This window comes from Rhinopithecus bieti, unplaced genomic scaffold, assembly GCF_001698545.2.
Source record: "Rhinopithecus bieti isolate Rb0 unplaced genomic scaffold, ASM169854v2 scaffold_30918, whole genome shotgun sequence".
NCBI lineage: Eukaryota > Metazoa > Chordata > Mammalia > Primates > Cercopithecidae > Rhinopithecus > Rhinopithecus bieti.
In genome coordinates, this window is record NW_016813589.1 from 1,860,527 (window position 1) to 1,877,137 (window position 16,611).

General features: G+C 46.8%; 1 protein-coding gene across 1 annotated transcript in view; it reads left to right on the forward strand.

Moving 5' to 3' along the window:
• The first annotated feature begins 8,347 nt into the window (after positions 1-8,347).
• Positions 8,348-16,611, forward strand: part of F2RL1 (F2R like trypsin receptor 1) — an 18,391-nt gene continuing 10,127 nt past the window's right edge. The window contains exon 1 of the mRNA XM_017848731.1: positions 8,348-8,634. Within this exon, the coding sequence (XP_017704220.1) occupies positions 8,553-8,634 (82 nt within the window). The 5' untranslated portion in view covers positions 8,348-8,552. The remainder of the gene's footprint in view (positions 8,635-16,611) is intronic.

Sequence of the window (16,611 nt, forward strand, 5' to 3'; positions counted from 1 at the left end):
GGAATCCACAGATCTGGCCCTGCTGGGTCACAGGTTCTCACCCTACTTTCCCTCCCTGCCACAATCTTGCTGAGGCTTGTCCTTGATGCTAACTACATGTAGCTTTCACACGCAGAATTGAGAGCACACACTGGTCTCAATTCCTCCTTTGACATCTGTGACTGGTTTTTGTAGGTACATCTGTCTCACGTACCTGAAGTCACTGTGTTAAACTCTAAAATCCTGGGCTTTTAGGAAGTGGCTCTGATCTTTGTCTCTCTCACCCAGATGTTTTATGAGGATGATGGCCTAACAGGGTCCTGCCAGGTTGCAGAGGGAAGACCTTTAAACAAGATGACTTGTTTAAATACTCTATGGTTGGCTGGGCACAGTGGCTCACACCTGTAATCCAGGCACTTTGGGAGGCCAAGGTGGGTGGATCACTTGAGGTCAGGAGTTCAAGACCAGCCTGGCCAACATGGTGAAACCCTGTCTCTACTAAAAATACAAAGAATTAGCCAGGTGTGATCATGCACACCTGTGGTCCCAGCTAGTTGGGAGGCGGAGGCACAAGAATTGCTTGAACCTGGGAGGTGGAGGTTGCAGTGAGTGGAAATCACATCACTGCACTCCAGCATGAGCAACAGAGCAAGACCCTGTCTCAAAAAAATTAAAAATAAAAAAATACAATATGGTATATTTAAGATTGGCTATTATGATCTTCACTGTGGTTAGTAACAGCAATAATAATAATCACTTATGACGAGTTGATGGGTGCAGCACACCAACATGGCACATGTATACATATGTAACAAACCTGCATGTTGTGCACATGTACCCTAGAACATAAAGTATAATAATAAAAAAATAATAATAATCACCTGCATTTGTGTCATGCTTTTATGGTTTCCAAAGAACTTTTATGCACATTTTATCTTTTAATTTTCATTTTATTTTAATTTTGTAATAGATACTAAGTCTCAGACTATTTCTTCTTCATTTAATTTAGCAATAACTTAATCAGACTAGGAAGAAATATTTCAAAGGATAGGTGGATTTGCTTAATAAAAAATTACATTTATTTTAAAAGCTCTTAGTGATTATTATCAAACCGTACAGTAGTCTGAGACTGCAGAAACAAATGTATGCATCACAATATGTTTATCTCTGTGTTATCAAAACAATAAAAACATGAAATAATCTGAATATTTTACAAGATTAAATTAAAATCTATTGAGAAGATGAAATATTCTGTTGCAATTGAAAACGGTGCTATGGAAGAATAAACATTTGGGGAAATGTTCACTATGTTGTTGAGTAGGGAAAACTCAGTAACAAAAGAGGTATGCAAATGTCAATCTGATTTTTATTATTTGTTTATGTTGGGATACAGTCTCACTCTGTTGCCCAGGCTGGAGTAAAGTGGTATGATCACAGCTCACTACAGCCTTCAGCTCCCAGGCTCAAGTGGTCTTCCCACCTCAGCCTCCTGAATAGATGGGATTACAGGTGCGTGCCACCACTTCTGGCTAATTTTTTGTATTTTTAGTAAAGACAGGGGTTCATCATGTTGGTCAGGCTGGCCTTGAACTCCTGACCTCGTGATACGTCCGCCTTGGCCTCCCAAAATGCTGGGATTACAGGCGTGAGCCACCGCGCCCGGCCAGGACTTTTCTTTAGTTCAGCTAAAGACAGGTTCTTTGTTCCAAGGCCACGAAAATTCGGGCGCTCAGACAATCTGAATGGTCGTAAGACAGGGTTTTATTGGGTGAAAAGGAAGGAAAGGGAGAAACAGGGATTCTTGCAAGGCCAGAGTCCCTGCTGCAGCACTTCCTGCCTGGCCCTTTGAATCCCAGGTTCCACACAGGAAGAGGAGGGGCCAGGATCCTCCCTGCTGCAAACTTCCGGAGGCTTCACCTCAGTGGGCAGGCTGGTTGGAGTTTCTCCAGGGACACCCTCCCACCTGGCTGTCTCAGTTGTAGGTGGAAGAAATAGAAAGAGGAAAATGGGGAGAGTAGGAGGATCCAGTCCTACCACTAGAGCTACTTATGTGGGCATCTCAGCTCCTGCAGATCCACCTTTCCCATCTCTTTAATTAGCATGTGGCATAATGACTACTCTCCACACCTCAGCCCATCATGTACTTACTTCATTAAGTAATCGCTGGCACATGTGCTGTCGCCTGACTCTTCATGAGGGGCGAGGTGCCAGTTCTGCACCCTAGAGCAGTATCATTTTTCAGAAGGTAGGATTACTATTGCGGCTGCATCTCCCATGATGTCATGACTAACTCTCTGTCTACACATGTCCCAGTGACACATCACCCAGCCACAATTTCAGCCCCAGTTTGAAAGTCTTCATAACTCTTTTCCTTAAAAATATTTCTCAGCTGGGCATGGTGGCTCATGCCTGTAATCCCAGCACTTTGGCAGGCCGAGGCAGGCAGATCATGAGGTCAGGAGTTTGAGACCAGACTGGTCAACATGGTGAAAACCCATCTTTTCCAAAAATACAAAAATTAGCAGAGTATGGTGGCACATGTCTGTAGTCCCAGCTACGTGCGCAGACAGCTGAGGCAGTAGAATAGCTTGAACCGGGAGGTGGAGGTTGCAGTGGGCTGAGATTGTGCCACTGCACTCCAGCCTGGGTGACAGAGTGAGACTGTCTCAAAAAAAAAAAAAAAAAATTCCCATTTTTTGATCAAATGAAAAAAAAAATCTAAAAAGTAGAAAACCCCACAGACCGTAACACTAGATAATAGTCGACCACTAATGCTTGAAATGATTATCATGAGAGATTATTTCTTTTGGTCTAGAAGGCCTTCGTGTAGAGGAGAGACCACTATGACCAACTGAGTCCTTGCCTACCATCCAGACGCCTTAGCCTCACTGCCAACAAGCTAAGAGATACTGGCTGAGTGAGGGCCTACTCTGGCTTGTAAAGACCCCTCCAGCTCCAGCGGTTTATAATTCTAAGTAAACTAATACTTTAGAGAGATGACTCAAGAGCTGCTTGATGGAACATCACTCCAGGCAAAGGATACCGAGTGCAAAGGAATGACGGGGGCATACGTGGCTGGAGTAGGATGATAATATGAATCACAGGCGATAACATCAAGAATGTGGTGTGTGTGTGGATGGGGAAGAGGGAACAGGATGTGTAAACCTTTGATAGATTTTGGTTTTTACTCAGAGGGAAGTGGGAAACACTTCAGTTTTTTTTTCTCTTTTCCTTTTTTGTTTTTGAGATAGACTTTTGCTCTTCTTGCCCAGGCTGGAGTGCAATGGTGCCATCTCGGCTCACTGCAATCTCCGCCTCTCAGGTTCAAGCGATTCTCCCGCCTCAACCTTCCAAGTAGCTGGGATTACAGGCATGCACCACCAAGCCCAGCTAATTTTGTATTTTTAGTAGAGACAGGGTTTCACCATGTTGGTCAAGCTGGTCTCGAACTCCTGACCTCAGGTGATCCACCTGCCTCAGCCTCCCAAAGTGCTGGGATTACAGGCATGAGCCACTGCACTCAGCCTAATTTTCATTTTATAATTTTAACTTTTTTTTGAGACCAACTCTTGCTCTGTTGCCCAGGCAGGAGTGCAGTGGCACAATCTCTGCTCACTGCAACCTCTACCTCCAGGACTCAAGCGATTCTCCTGCCTCAGCCTCCCGAGTAGTTGGGATTACAGGCCTGTGCCACCAAATCTGGCTAATTTTTAGTAAAGATGGGGTTTCACCATGTTGGCCAGACTGGTCTTGAACTCCTGACCTCAAGTGATCTGCCTGCCTTGGCTTCCCAAAGTGTTGGGATTACAGGTGTGAGCCAGTGTGCTTGGCCAAATAATTTTAATTTTTTAGAGACAGGGTCTCACTTGGTTGTTCAGGCTGGAGTGCAGTGGCACAATCATGGCTCACTGCAGCCTGGAACTCCTGGGCTTAAGTGATCCTTCTGCCCAGCCACCTGCATAGCTCGGACTATAGGCGCATACAACCACCCCTGAGTAATTTTTTGTAAAAATAGGGTCTCAATATATTGCTCAGGCTGGTCTCAAACTCCTAGGCTCAAGCAATCCTTCTGCCTTGGCCTCCCAAATTTCTGGGATTATAGGCATGAGCCACTGTACCCAGCCTGACTCCAAGACTTGATTTGAGCAATTGGAAGGATGGAGTTGTAATTTAAGGAGAGGGGGAAGACTGTGAAAAGGGTGGTGGAGGTGGAATGAATCAGGAATTTGGTTTTGGACTTATGCTTGATATGCCTGTAGAAACATCCAAGGGGGGATTTTGAATAGCTAGATGAATATGCTATATGTCTGGACTGGAGAAATAGAAATTTGGAAGCTGTCAACATATAGATGATATTTAAAACCATGGGACTGAATGAGGTCACCAAAGGAATGAGTGTATACATCGAGGAGAAAAGAAGTCTGCTGGGCGCAGTGGCTCATGCCTGTAATCCCAACACTTTGGGAAGCCAAGGTAGGAGGATTGCTTGAGCCCAAGTGTTCAAGACCAGCCTGGGCAACATAGTGAGACCCTGTCTCTACAAGAAATAAGAAAATATTAGCCAGGCCTGGTGGTGTGTGTCTATAGTCCCAGCTACTCGGGTCCTGAGGTGAGAGGATTGCTTAAGCCCAGGAGGTTGAGGCTGCAGTGAGCCATGATCATGCCATTGCACTCCAGCCCTGGGCAGCAGAGTAAAATCCTGTCAAAAAAAAAAAAAAAAAAAAAAAAAAAAAAAAAGAAAGAGAAGAAAGAAAGAAAGAAAGAAAGAAAGAAAGAAAGAAAGAAAGAAAGAAAGAAAGAAAGAAAGAGAAGGAAAAGAAAAGAAAAGTCCAAAGACTAAGCTAGGGCACTCCAGAATATAGTGGTCAGGAGGGTAGGTGGGAACTAGCGAAGAATCCACTTCCGAGTTGCTAATGGGGCAGATGGAGAATGAAGAGAAGAGCGGGCCTGGAGGCCAAGTGAATAGAGCATTCCAGAAAGCGGGAGAAATCAACTGTGTCCAATTCTACAGCTAGGCTGAGTAACTGAGAAAGGACTGAGAGAGGACCATAGGACTTACCATGTGAAGGTCATTGCTAACCTTGTCCAGAATGAGTGCTCAATGAATCAGTGAATAAATGAGCGTCACTTTCTCCAACTATATTTGATCAGGACCCAATAACTTGGGGACTTTGTTTCTCCAGGAAGAGTTCGATGAATTATTTGAATGAAATACCTTTTCCCTCAGTGTCTAAACTCCTCTTTGGAATTGTAGGTGGCGGAAGATTGCATAGTTCCTAATCTCTGGAAGCCAGGCAGTCTGGAGTTGCCTGTGGTCATTTCTCTATACTGTTCCACACAGCCATACAATACTCCAATCCCTTCAGGGCAAAGGAGTCATCAACCCCTGAAAAACAAACACTATACTCCCCAAATTACAGAAAAACACCTGCAAACTGACTCAAGTGAGGTAGTTCATTTAGTCAGGCTGTGGGAAGAAACCACATTTTTGAGATAATTAACTCATAGCATTGTTCAATAACGTCTTTTCTTGGAAATTGTGGTGAGTCAAGGCATATTCCCATAAAATACAGTGCAAATTTCTTTTTTTCTGTTGAGACGGAGTCTCACTCTGTCGCCCAGGCTGGAGTGTAGTGGCGCGATCTCGGCTCACTGCAAACTCCAACTGGATTCACGCCATTCTCCTGCCTCAGCCTCCAGAGCAGCTGGGACTACAGGCACCCGCCACCACGCCCGGCTAATTTTTTGTGTTTTGTTTAGTAGAGACGGGGGTTTCACCGTGTTAGCCAGGATGGTCTCAATCTCCTGACCTTGTGATCCATCCGCCTCGGCCTCCCAAAGTGTTGGGATTACAGGCGTGAACCACCGCGCCCGGCCTACAGTGAAAATTTCAATCGAAAGCAGCTGAACCGGCTGGGCGCGGTGGCTGAAGCCTGTAATCCCAGCACTTTGGGAGGCCGAGACGGGCAGATCACGAGGTCAGGAGATCAAGACCATCCTGGCTAACACGGTGAAACCCCGTCTCTACTAAAAAATACAAAATCTAGCCGGGCGAGGTGGCGGACGCCTGTAGTCCCAGCTACTTGGGAGGCTGAGGCAGGAGAATGGCGTGAACCCGGGAGGCAGAGCTTGCAGTGAACTGAGATTCGGCCACTGCACTCCAGCCTGGGTGACAGAGCAAGGCTCCATCCCCCCCCCCCAAAAAAAAAAAAAAAAAAAAAGAAAGCAGCTGAACCCTGATGTATTGTTCTCTGAAAGAGGAAGATTGCACCTTAAAGGCAGTCATTCTATAGCACTTCCCATTCCTTAGATGCTTACTGTATACCAGAAACTGTGCTAAGAAGTGCTTTATGGACATTTAGCAAAGTGAATCCTCACAACCACCCTACGAGAGAGGTACTAGTATTATTCTCAGATGATAGATGTAATACTAATAAGCTACAGGTGAGGAAATGGATGCTTGAATAGTTTGAAGGGACATCTTACCAATCAGTTATCTCCCCTGGGGAGGGACCTTCAGGAATGGCCTGATCCCTATCAGGAGAACTGTCCGCTGTTCAGGATGTCAAAGGTTCCTGTTCTGCTTCTAGAAGTCAGCTTTTCCTGGGAGGAAAAGTGGGCATGGGCTGAAGTGAGAGCTGGGGTGCAGGTGGAGTATGAGGACTCCTCAGAGAAAGGAAATAAACAAAAAATATTTATTGAGCTTCTACCACGTATCCAACCCAGTCACTAGTCACTATTTTATCCTCAAACACATTTAAAACACACGTGTGTGTGTGTGTGTGTGTATAAAATAACTTAAAGTTTAGAGAAGATAAGTAAACTTGGGATCACACAGATGTGAACAAGGGGAGAAGCCTGTCCGGGTGTGGTGGCTCATTCCTGTAATCCCAGCACTTTGGGAGGCTCAGTGGGGAGGATCACATGAAGCCAGGAGTTCCAGACCAGACTGGACAAGATAGGGAGACCCCACTTCTATTTTCTAATAGAAATTAACATAAAAAATAGAGAAAATTTCTTTATACATTGAGCTGAAATTAAACCCCACTGTGGCTTCCACCTATTTTTGCTCTCTGGGGCTACTCAAAACACATCCAAATCCTCTTCTACAAGCGAATCCTTCAAATATTTGAAAACACCTATGTCTCTCTTCTGTGCTCTTCCGATACCAATGGTTTAAATGGGTAACAGTAGACTTTGTTTTAATAGATCTTTTAAAAAGCAAATAAAAAGTAAGACATGCCGGGTGCGGTGGCTCATGCCTGTAATCTCAGCACTTTGGGAGGCGGAGGTGGGCGGATCAGGAGATCAGGAGTTCGAGACTAGCCTGACCAACATGGTGAAACCCCCGTCTCTACTAAAAACACAAAAATTAGCCAGATGTGGTGGTGCACGCCTGTAACCCCAGCTACTCGGGAGGCTACGGCTAGAGAATTGCTTGAACCCAGGAGGCGGAGGTTGCACTCCAGCCTGGGAGACAGAAGGAGACTCCGACTCGAAGAAAAAAAAAAAGTAAGACATTAGCAATATGATGCCAACTCTCATGCACTCATGCACTTATCCCCAACCCCACACTTCTCCTCTCCCACCCCTTCTATCTGCTCATGTATTTATTTAGCCTATGGGATCCCAATACAGAGGAGCCCTGGTGGACGCATTTATAGTGTAGCAATGAATAGAAGACAGTGGCAGTCTTCGACTAGAGTTGAAATGTGATAAACATTTATACACTGTGTTTATAAACCGTGTAACTCTAACCAATTTATCTAGTCTTTCTAAGTTCAATTTCCTCGTCCATAAAATGGGAAGAATAATCATACTTATTGCGCTGGTTGTTACAGAGATTAAACAAGATAATTCTCTAAAGCTTTGGCACTTGGGGCTGAAAGTAGCCATTCCATGTCTTCTTCACGCTCCACCTCACCCTTGCCTCCGCCCGCCCCGCCCCGCCCCTTGTGCTCCCCACCGCTTTCGTGGTGTCCACAGCTGCAGCTACCTCTACAATAAAAAACGCATCCCTCCTCCTGCAGTGTCCACCGCACCGGGAAGCCCTCTCTGTATCAGTTACCAACCACAATTGCAGTGAGTTCGGATCGTGGCTTTCCCATAGTCAGGAAAAGTGAGGGAGACCGACGACCCGGTTCTCTAGGAGTAAGTAAAGGTTAAAGGTAGTTCGCGGCATAACCCAGGCTGGGATTAACCCGTGGTCCCAGCGCTCCTGCTATTTGCATTCCAAAGCGAACACCTCAAGCGCTCAACGCAGCCCGCAGGCGGCTCCAGCAGTCTAGGGGACCTGGCGCGCGTCCGGGGAGCTGGGGCGCAGCCGCGCAAGGCAGGTGGCAGGGGGCGGGGCCAGGGCGCGCGTTCCGGTCCCGGGGCGTGGCCTCCCGCAGGTGAGTCCAGCTGCGCCTTCGGTTTCCCTGAAACGTAACCCGCCCTGGGGAGGAGCGCAGAGGCTTCGATTCGGAGCAGATGAGAGGCTGACTTTCTCTCGGTGCGTCCAGTGGAGCTCTTGAGTTTCGAATCGGTGGTGGCGGATTCCCAGCGCGCCCGGCGTCGGGGCTTCGGGGAGGATGCGGAGCCGCAGCGCAGCGTGGCTGCTGGGGGCCGCCATCCTGCTGGCAGCCTCTGTCTCCTGCAATGGCACCATCCAAGGTGAGAAACCTGGCCAAGGAGGGCTCTTATCGCTGAGGAGCTGGGGTCCTGGGCACGCTGGGCAGACGGTGATCCGGGCAGGTGCGCGAAGGGGGTTCTGCTGCCGGCACCCATCTCCACGAATCCCTTAGCCTCTCCTTGGTGGCTTTGATGGGGGGTCTCTGCGCCAAGGAGGCACCCAGGTGGGACATGCGGGAGCAGCTGAAGTTGGCAGAGCCCGGCAGAGGCAGAGATTTCCCCAAAGACCCCACTTCCCGTAGAGGCTGTCATGCTGGGCACCCCCAGGCCCCAGCGTGGGTTCGGGGAAAGGGAGGGAAGGAAGGAGTAGCTGTGTCTAAAGGGTACCCAGAGGACCCAGTCCCCTCCCCGGGCTTGGTTGCTTTGTAAACACTAAGTCATTAGGAGCTTCTCCCCTACTTTCCTCTCTGGCTTCCGCGGGGCCGGTGGAGTTAGCAAACTGATTGCGCAGGGCAGGGCGGAGTGGTGGGAACTGGCGGAGTGGGTGGGAACCCGCGGCCCGGGAGCCCTCTAGGTTGTTTTTTGCGCCCCCCTCCCCCAACTACTGGAAGCCTTTCTTCGGGTTCTGCCCCTGGCGTTCGAGATCCACCCGGGGCCCGCGGCTCCTGGCACCCACGGTGGAAGGCCCGGGGTATGAAATTCAGGGCCGGACTCTGCTGGGTTCTGGTGGTAATGAGCGCTCAGGCCCGTTGGGCGTCACGAGGATTTACGAGCGGAACTTCTTGGACGCTGCCTTATATTTGACCAGTTGACTCTCTGGGCCTGGGGTTCCGGGACTTGCCTAGTGTGCCACCCGGAGCGACCACTGGCTTCCGCTCAGGTCTGCAGGCCGGAGGCTGGCCGCCCTGGGAACAGAGCAGCACTTGCGCCCGGCCGCCGCCTTCCTTGGGTGTGCTGCTCCGGTGTGCTCGAACTTGTACTGCTGGAAACGTGTTCTTCCGGGCCCAGCAGGCCTCGCTGTAGCCGTGGGGGATGTTTTTGACCTGCGATCGCGCCACTGTGATCCTAACCGAGGCCCCGCTGTTTGGGCAGCCTGGGTAGCAAAGGGAGGTTTTAATTTCCCTCAGAAATGTGCAGACTTGCTGTAAAAGACATTTCTCACTTTTATCCTCCTCTTCATAAAGAGGAGGTAAAAAAGCAAGTCACAGTGGGTTGGAATTAGATGGAAGAATGTGATTCTTTACCCTCTTAGGGAAAAGGGTGTTAATGGTGTAAGCTTGAAAACTGTGCACCGCTGATATATTTTTTATTAATCAGCATCAGAATAAAGGCATTTAGTTCCAGGAAGTATTGAAAACTGTAATGAACACCTCTCCTCTATGTCCTTTAAAGTTGGGAACTTAAAATTCAGGAGCAAAGGTTAGTATGTGCAAACTTTAAAAAAATACATGTTGGTATAGATGATTCAACTATCTTTTTTTTTTTTTTTTTTTTTTTTTAGACGGAGTCTCGCATCTGTCGCCTCCGTCTGGAGTGCATGCAGCCAGATCATCTGGCTCATCTGTCAAGCTCCGCCTCCCGAGGTTTACTGTTCAATTCTCCTGCCTCATCCTCCCGAAGTAGGCTGGGACTTTACGAGAGCCCTTGCCACCTCGCCCGGCAGTTTTTTTGTATTTAGTAGAGATCGGGGTTTCACCATGTATGCCAGGATTTGGTCTCAATCTCCGCTGCCTCGGTTGATCCGCCCTGTTCTCGGCCTCTCCAAAGTGCTGGGATTTGTTACAGGCTTGTTGAGCCACGCGCCGCCCTGTTCTTGAGTGAACCTGAGCTTTTATGAGTTCAGAGGTCCCTAGGAAGCATGCCCCTATTATTTGGCTTGTTCTTGTTTACCCCTCTTGATGGGGGATTGGGAGATCCCTGGAGTATAAGGCGAACTTGATTTAACAATAAGGAAAAATCAGGTTACTTGTTAACTAGAGCCACTTAATATTGCACCTTGTTCCTCATCCTCCCCCCATCATACTTTTATTCCCTTGCAGGGTAACTTTCCCAAAGGGTTAGCGAAGTAACACTGAGAATTGATTTAGGCAGATGGAGCTTTCCTCCCACCTTAAAACTAAATTTATTTTAATAAATACCGTGTCAGCAAAGCTTTTCTGCCCTCAGGGTAGATCTTTGCTCACTGCCTTTTAACCAGTCCTTCTGCGTGCCCCTCAAGTGGCTGCAAGGCCGATTTGGGGGTTGATTTTCTTCCCAAAGCCTCACTCTGAAAGACTGCCTCATAGAAAGGAACTCAGCCTAGAGCACAGCCTTCTCAGGGTACAGGTGAGGGACACTGAATTGGGGAGGAGGCAAGGCAAGGAAAACACTTGGAAATCGCGGCCCCTCTTTCCCCTCACAATAGTAATTGGTAATTATTTGGGTAAATATGTTTAATACATGTCCTCACTGCATCGTTAACTCCTGGAGGCAGGGGACCCTACCATCCTTTCCATCATGTCTAGCATAGTCTCATCACCTACGGGACCTCAGTAAATAGCAAATGAATGAAGTGAGGAGTCTTGCCCAGAGTACCCTGGCTTGTCCATGTGGTGTTCATTTCAGTCAGCTTCTCTCTGCCACTTACTTATTTTTTTCCACCATTTTACGGGCCTAGGTCATTCCATTTATCTTTTTGAGACTGGAACTTCTGTTTTCTTTATAATTGGTTTGGTGTTTCTTTCTTTCTTTTTTTGAGTCTCATTCTGTTGCCCAGGTTGGAGTGCAGTGGTGCGATTTTGGCTCATTGCAACCTCCACCTCTTCCAGGCTCAAGGAAATCTGCCTCAGCCTCCCGAGTAGCTGGGACTACAGGCGTGCACTGCCACCCCCAGGTAATATTTTTTTAGAGGCAGTCTCTCTCTGTCGCCCAGGCTGGAGTGCAGTGGCATGATCTCGGCTCACTGCAACCTCTGCCTCCCGGGTTCAAGCAATTCTCTATCTCAGCCTCCTGAGTAGCTGGGGCTACAGACACGTACCACCACACCCAGCTAATTTTTGTATTTTTAGTAGAGGCAGGGTTTCACTATATTGGTCAGGCTGATGTCTAACTCCTGACCTCAGGTGATCCATCTGCCTTCAGCCTCCCGAAGTGCTGGGATTACAGGTGCCTTATCTATAATTGTTTTTTAAATTATAAAACAATATGTGATCACTAGGGAAAAATGAGCCAAAACAAAAGGAAAACAAAGGAAAAATTTAATTAAATCACCCTGAACTTCAGTACCAAAGTAGCCACTGCTAACATTTCGGCTTATATCTTTTCCCACTCTTTATTACATCCATGCACAAAATATGTATTCACAAATACAGAAAATATGTTTGTGCAAGTATGGGATTATATAAGCAGATCAGTATCATGTCAATACATATAAAACATTTTTAATGACTCTAAAATGTTATAGAAGGATGTATCAATTTTAAAAATTAGTCCTCTGTTGATAGATATGTGGTATTTCCAATTTTTCTTTTATCTCCCCCCCCCGGAGATGGAATCCCGCTCTGTCACCCAGGCTGTAGTGCAGCGGCACAATCTTGGCTCACTGCAACCTCTACCTACCAGGTTCAAGTGACTCTCATGCCTCAGCCTCCGGAGTACCTGTGACTACAGGCGCAACTAATTTTGCATTTTTGGTGTAAATGGGGTTTTGCCATGTTGGCCAGGCTGGTCTCGAACTCCTGTCCTCAAGTGATCCACCTGCCTTGGCCTCCCAAAGTACTGGAATTATAGGCATGAGCCACCGTCCCTGGCCAAAGTTTTGTAAAATGACAGAACACTGCAATGAACTGGAAGATAGGAATTTAAATTTGATCCTTTTGCTTGCCTTGTAGTTACTAAGTAACCTTGATAGATGATGTTTTAGTAAATCTGTATTTGACATTCTTACGGTTTTATTAGCTTGGCAAGTGTTGAAGAAAACAGTTCATTCTGAAAGAACACTTGTGAAAATGTACTAAAAGTTTAGGGAGGGGCACCCCACAAGTGAAACCTTTGTTTTTTCAGTCTGTGCTCCCAAAGATTGGGAGCAAGAAAGAACATTTGGGGTGAGGGGATCATAGAGAACAGGGTGAAAGGAAGAGAGTTAATGCAAATAAAGTACTTGTTTTACACTTGGTTCGATGGGGAGGTTGGGCCACAAGAGGAGTATACTTAAAGTAAAAATTAAATTAAAAATTTTAGGCTGGGCGCAGTGGCTCACACCTGTAATCCCAGCGCTTTGGAAGTCGAGGCGGGCGGATCACGAGGTCAGGAGATCGAGACCATCCTGGCTAACACGGTGAAACCCAGTCTCTACTAAAAATACAAAAAATTAGCCTGGCAGGGTGGCAGGTGCCTGTAGTCCCAGCTACTCGGGAGGCTGAGGCAGGAGAATGGCCTAATCCCGGGAGGCGGAGCTTGCAGTGAGCTGAGATCTGGCCACTGCACTCCAGCTTGGGTGACAGAGGGAGAGACTCTGTCTCAAAAAAAAAATAAAAATAAAAAATAATTTAGGCTGGGCACAGTGGCTCATGCCTGTAATCCCAGCACTTTGGAAGTTGAGGCAGGCGGATCACGAGGTCAGGAGATCGAGACCATCCTGGCTAACCCAGTGAAACCCAGTCTCTACTAAAAATACAAAAAATTAGCCGGGTGTGGTGGTGGGCGCCTGTAGTCCAAGCTACTCGGAGGCTGAGGCAGGAGAATGGCGTGAACCCAGGAGGTGGAGCTTGCAGTGAGCCGAGATGGTGCTGCTGCACTCCAGCCTGGGCGACAGAGCGAGACTCCGAGTCAAAAAAAAAAAAGTTTTACATGCAGATTTTCCCAAAAAATGTGTAAATCAGAAGGGTCTAAAAAAAAAGTGAAACTCATACTTTCTGTTCTCCAATTTCAGCACAACTTCTCAGGTTTTGTTTGGTTGGTTGGTTGGCTGGTTTGTTGGTTGGTTGGTTGGTTGTTTTTTTTTTTGAGATGGAGTCTCGCTCTGTTGCCCAGGCTGGAGTGCAGTGATGTGATCTCAGCTCACTGCAACCTGCGCCTCCCAGCTTGAAGTGATTCTCCTGCCTCAGCCTCTCAAGTAGCTCGGATTACAGATGTGCACCAACACCTCCGGCTAATTTTTGTATTTTTAGTAAAGCCAGAATTTTGCCATGTTGGCCAGGCTGGTCTTGAACTCCTGACCTCAAGTGATCCGCCTGCCTTGGCCTCCCAAAGTGCTGAGATTACAGGGGTTTCTGGCCATCAGCTCTACCTCTCTATGCACAAATGATTTATAGGAATAGACGGAGCATAGTGTACTGTACATACTGTGCTATGATTTATCTTTTTTTACCTAATCTATTCATAGTCAGTGTATAGAAATTTGTACAAACTTTTTTTTTTTTTTTTTTGAGATGGAGTCTTGCTCTGTTGCCCACGCTGGAGTGCAGTGGTGCGATCTCGGCTCACTGCACGCTCTGCCTCCCGGGTTTACGCCATTATCCTGCGGCTAATTTTTTGTATTTTTAGTAGAGACAGCGTTTCACCGTGTTAGCCAGGGTGGTCTCGATCTCCTGACCTCGTGATCCACCCGCCTCAGCCTCCCAAAGTGCTGGGATTACAGGTGTGAGCCACTGCGCCCGGCCCTGTATAAACTTTTGTAGGAGGGGTAATTGAACTAGTCCTCCCCACCGCACTACTGCCCCCCCGCCCCCCGCAACCCTGCTTTTTTTTAAAAAGAGACTGGTTCTGGCTGTCACCCAGGCTGGAGTGCAGTGGCAGGATCATAGCTCACTGTAACCATCTCAGCTCCCAAGTAGCTGGGGCTATGACTAGGTTGCCATTATGCCTGACCTGAACTACTCCCCTTCTTCCCGCCCACCCCCAAACCCCAGATGGAGTCTTACTCTGTCACCCAGGTTGGAGTGCAGTGGTGTGATCTCAGCTCACAGCAACCTCCGCCTCCCAGGTTCAAACCATTCTCCTGCCTCAGCCTCCCAAGTAGCTGGGATTACAGGTGCCTGCCACCACACCCAGCTAATTTTTGTATTTTTAGTAGAGACGGGGTTTCACCACGTTGGCCAGGCTGATCTCAAACTCCTGACCTCGTGATCCTCCCGCCTTAGCCTCCCAAAATGCTTGAATTATAGGTGTGAGCCACTGCACCAGGCCCTGAACTACTCCCCTTTTTGATAGATGTTGAAATTAACATCTTTGTTTCACCATGCTAGACAATGTTCCAGTAAATATTCTTGTACATAGAATAACTTTGTGCACTTTAGCTGGTAGGTGCAGGACAAATTCCTAGAAGTAAATTGCTAGGTCATATGGCAAATACATTTAAAATTTTGATATTTTTTGCCAAATTACCCACCAAAAATATTAAACCAATTTATACTCCTTTGAGATACAAAATTCAAATAATATAGAGAGGTGTAAAATAAAAGAAAAGTTCTCTTGTCCCCAGCTATTCTACTTCACAGAGCCAGCCACTTTTTATTGTTTGGTGGATATCCTTCTAGACTTCAGATTTTGCAAATTGTACATTATAATTTTCTTTCTTTCTTTCTTTTTTTTTTTTGAGACAGAGTCTCGCTCTGTCGCCAGGCTGAAGTGCAGTGGTGTGATCTCGGCTCACTGCAACCTCCGCCTGCCGGGTTCAAGTGATTCTCCTGCCTCAGCCTCCCGAGTAGCTGGGACTACAGGCACACGCCACTACACCCAGCTAATTTTTATATTTTTTAGTAGAGATGGGGTTTCACCATGTTGGCCAGGATGGTCTCGATCTCTTGACCTCGTGATCCGCCCGCCTTGGCCTCCCAAAGTGCTGGGATTACAGGCGTGAGTCACCGTGCCCAGCCAGTTTCTTTTTTCAATTGACTGTTTATTGTCGCTGTCTTTCCATTTCAATATTATTGGCTAGTATAATGTCTACCCTTAGTGATAGGGATGATGCCAGGGACATGTTAAGTTAGGAATAGGAATAAGGAGCTGTTTGTAACTGAGTAGGGGATGCTGCCTTGAGCATCTGTGAATGTGTATTTTTGCACACTTGGGCAATAATTGTTTATTACAGCCGTAGAAATGGGAATGTAATTGTAGCCAGACACTTTATATGTGTTTAAACTTCATTTGTGCAGTTAGTCTCCCCTCAGCTCTGTGAAATAGAAATGATTTTACCTGGTTGACAATTGGGAGCTGGGATAGTATTGGTTCTCTAGACAAGCTCTGTGAGTTTTGGTGAGTGGTAAGGACACTGTACAGAGTCAGAGCCGATGCACTGGGCTGAAAGGGCTTCAGAGACCTTCAAGTAGCGTCTTGACATTTACCAGTGTTATAGAACAGTTAATACCAACAATAGTTTTGATGGAGACCATTAAAGGTTATATGTTGAAATATTCTAAGAAAAAAATCCATTTTTTAAAAAAATTGCTATATTGCCTTTCCTTGGTCCTTTTTTGGTCTTTATTTTAGTGTTCTTATTTAAAACAGATTTTGAGCACTCTTTTTTTTTTTATGTTGAAAAGATATATATATATATTTAGAATTAGGCAGCTGGACTCAGTTTAGATGATCCCAATTTTGTTGGCAACATCCAAAGCGTCGTAATCAGGAGCTAGTCGAACATATGCCTTTTCTCTCCATCAGGCCGAATCAGGGTGTTGACCTTGGCCACATCAATGTCATAGAGCTTCTTCACAGCCTGTTTAATCTGGTGCTTGTTGGCTTTAACATCCACAATGAACACAAGTGTGTTGTTGTCTTCTATCTTCTTCATGGCAGACTCAGTGGTCAGCGGAAACTTGATGATAGCATAGTGGTCAAGCTTGTTTCTCCTGGGGCGCTCTTCCGAGGATATTTGGGCTGCCTCCGGAGTCGCAGTGTCTTGGGCCGCCGGAAGGTGGGTGACGTGCGGATCTTCTTTTTTTTGTGGCTGTGGACACCTTTCAACACTGCTTTCTTGGCCTTTAAAGCCTTTGCTTTGGCTTCGGCTTTAGGAGGGGCAGGAGCTTCCTTCTTCGCTTT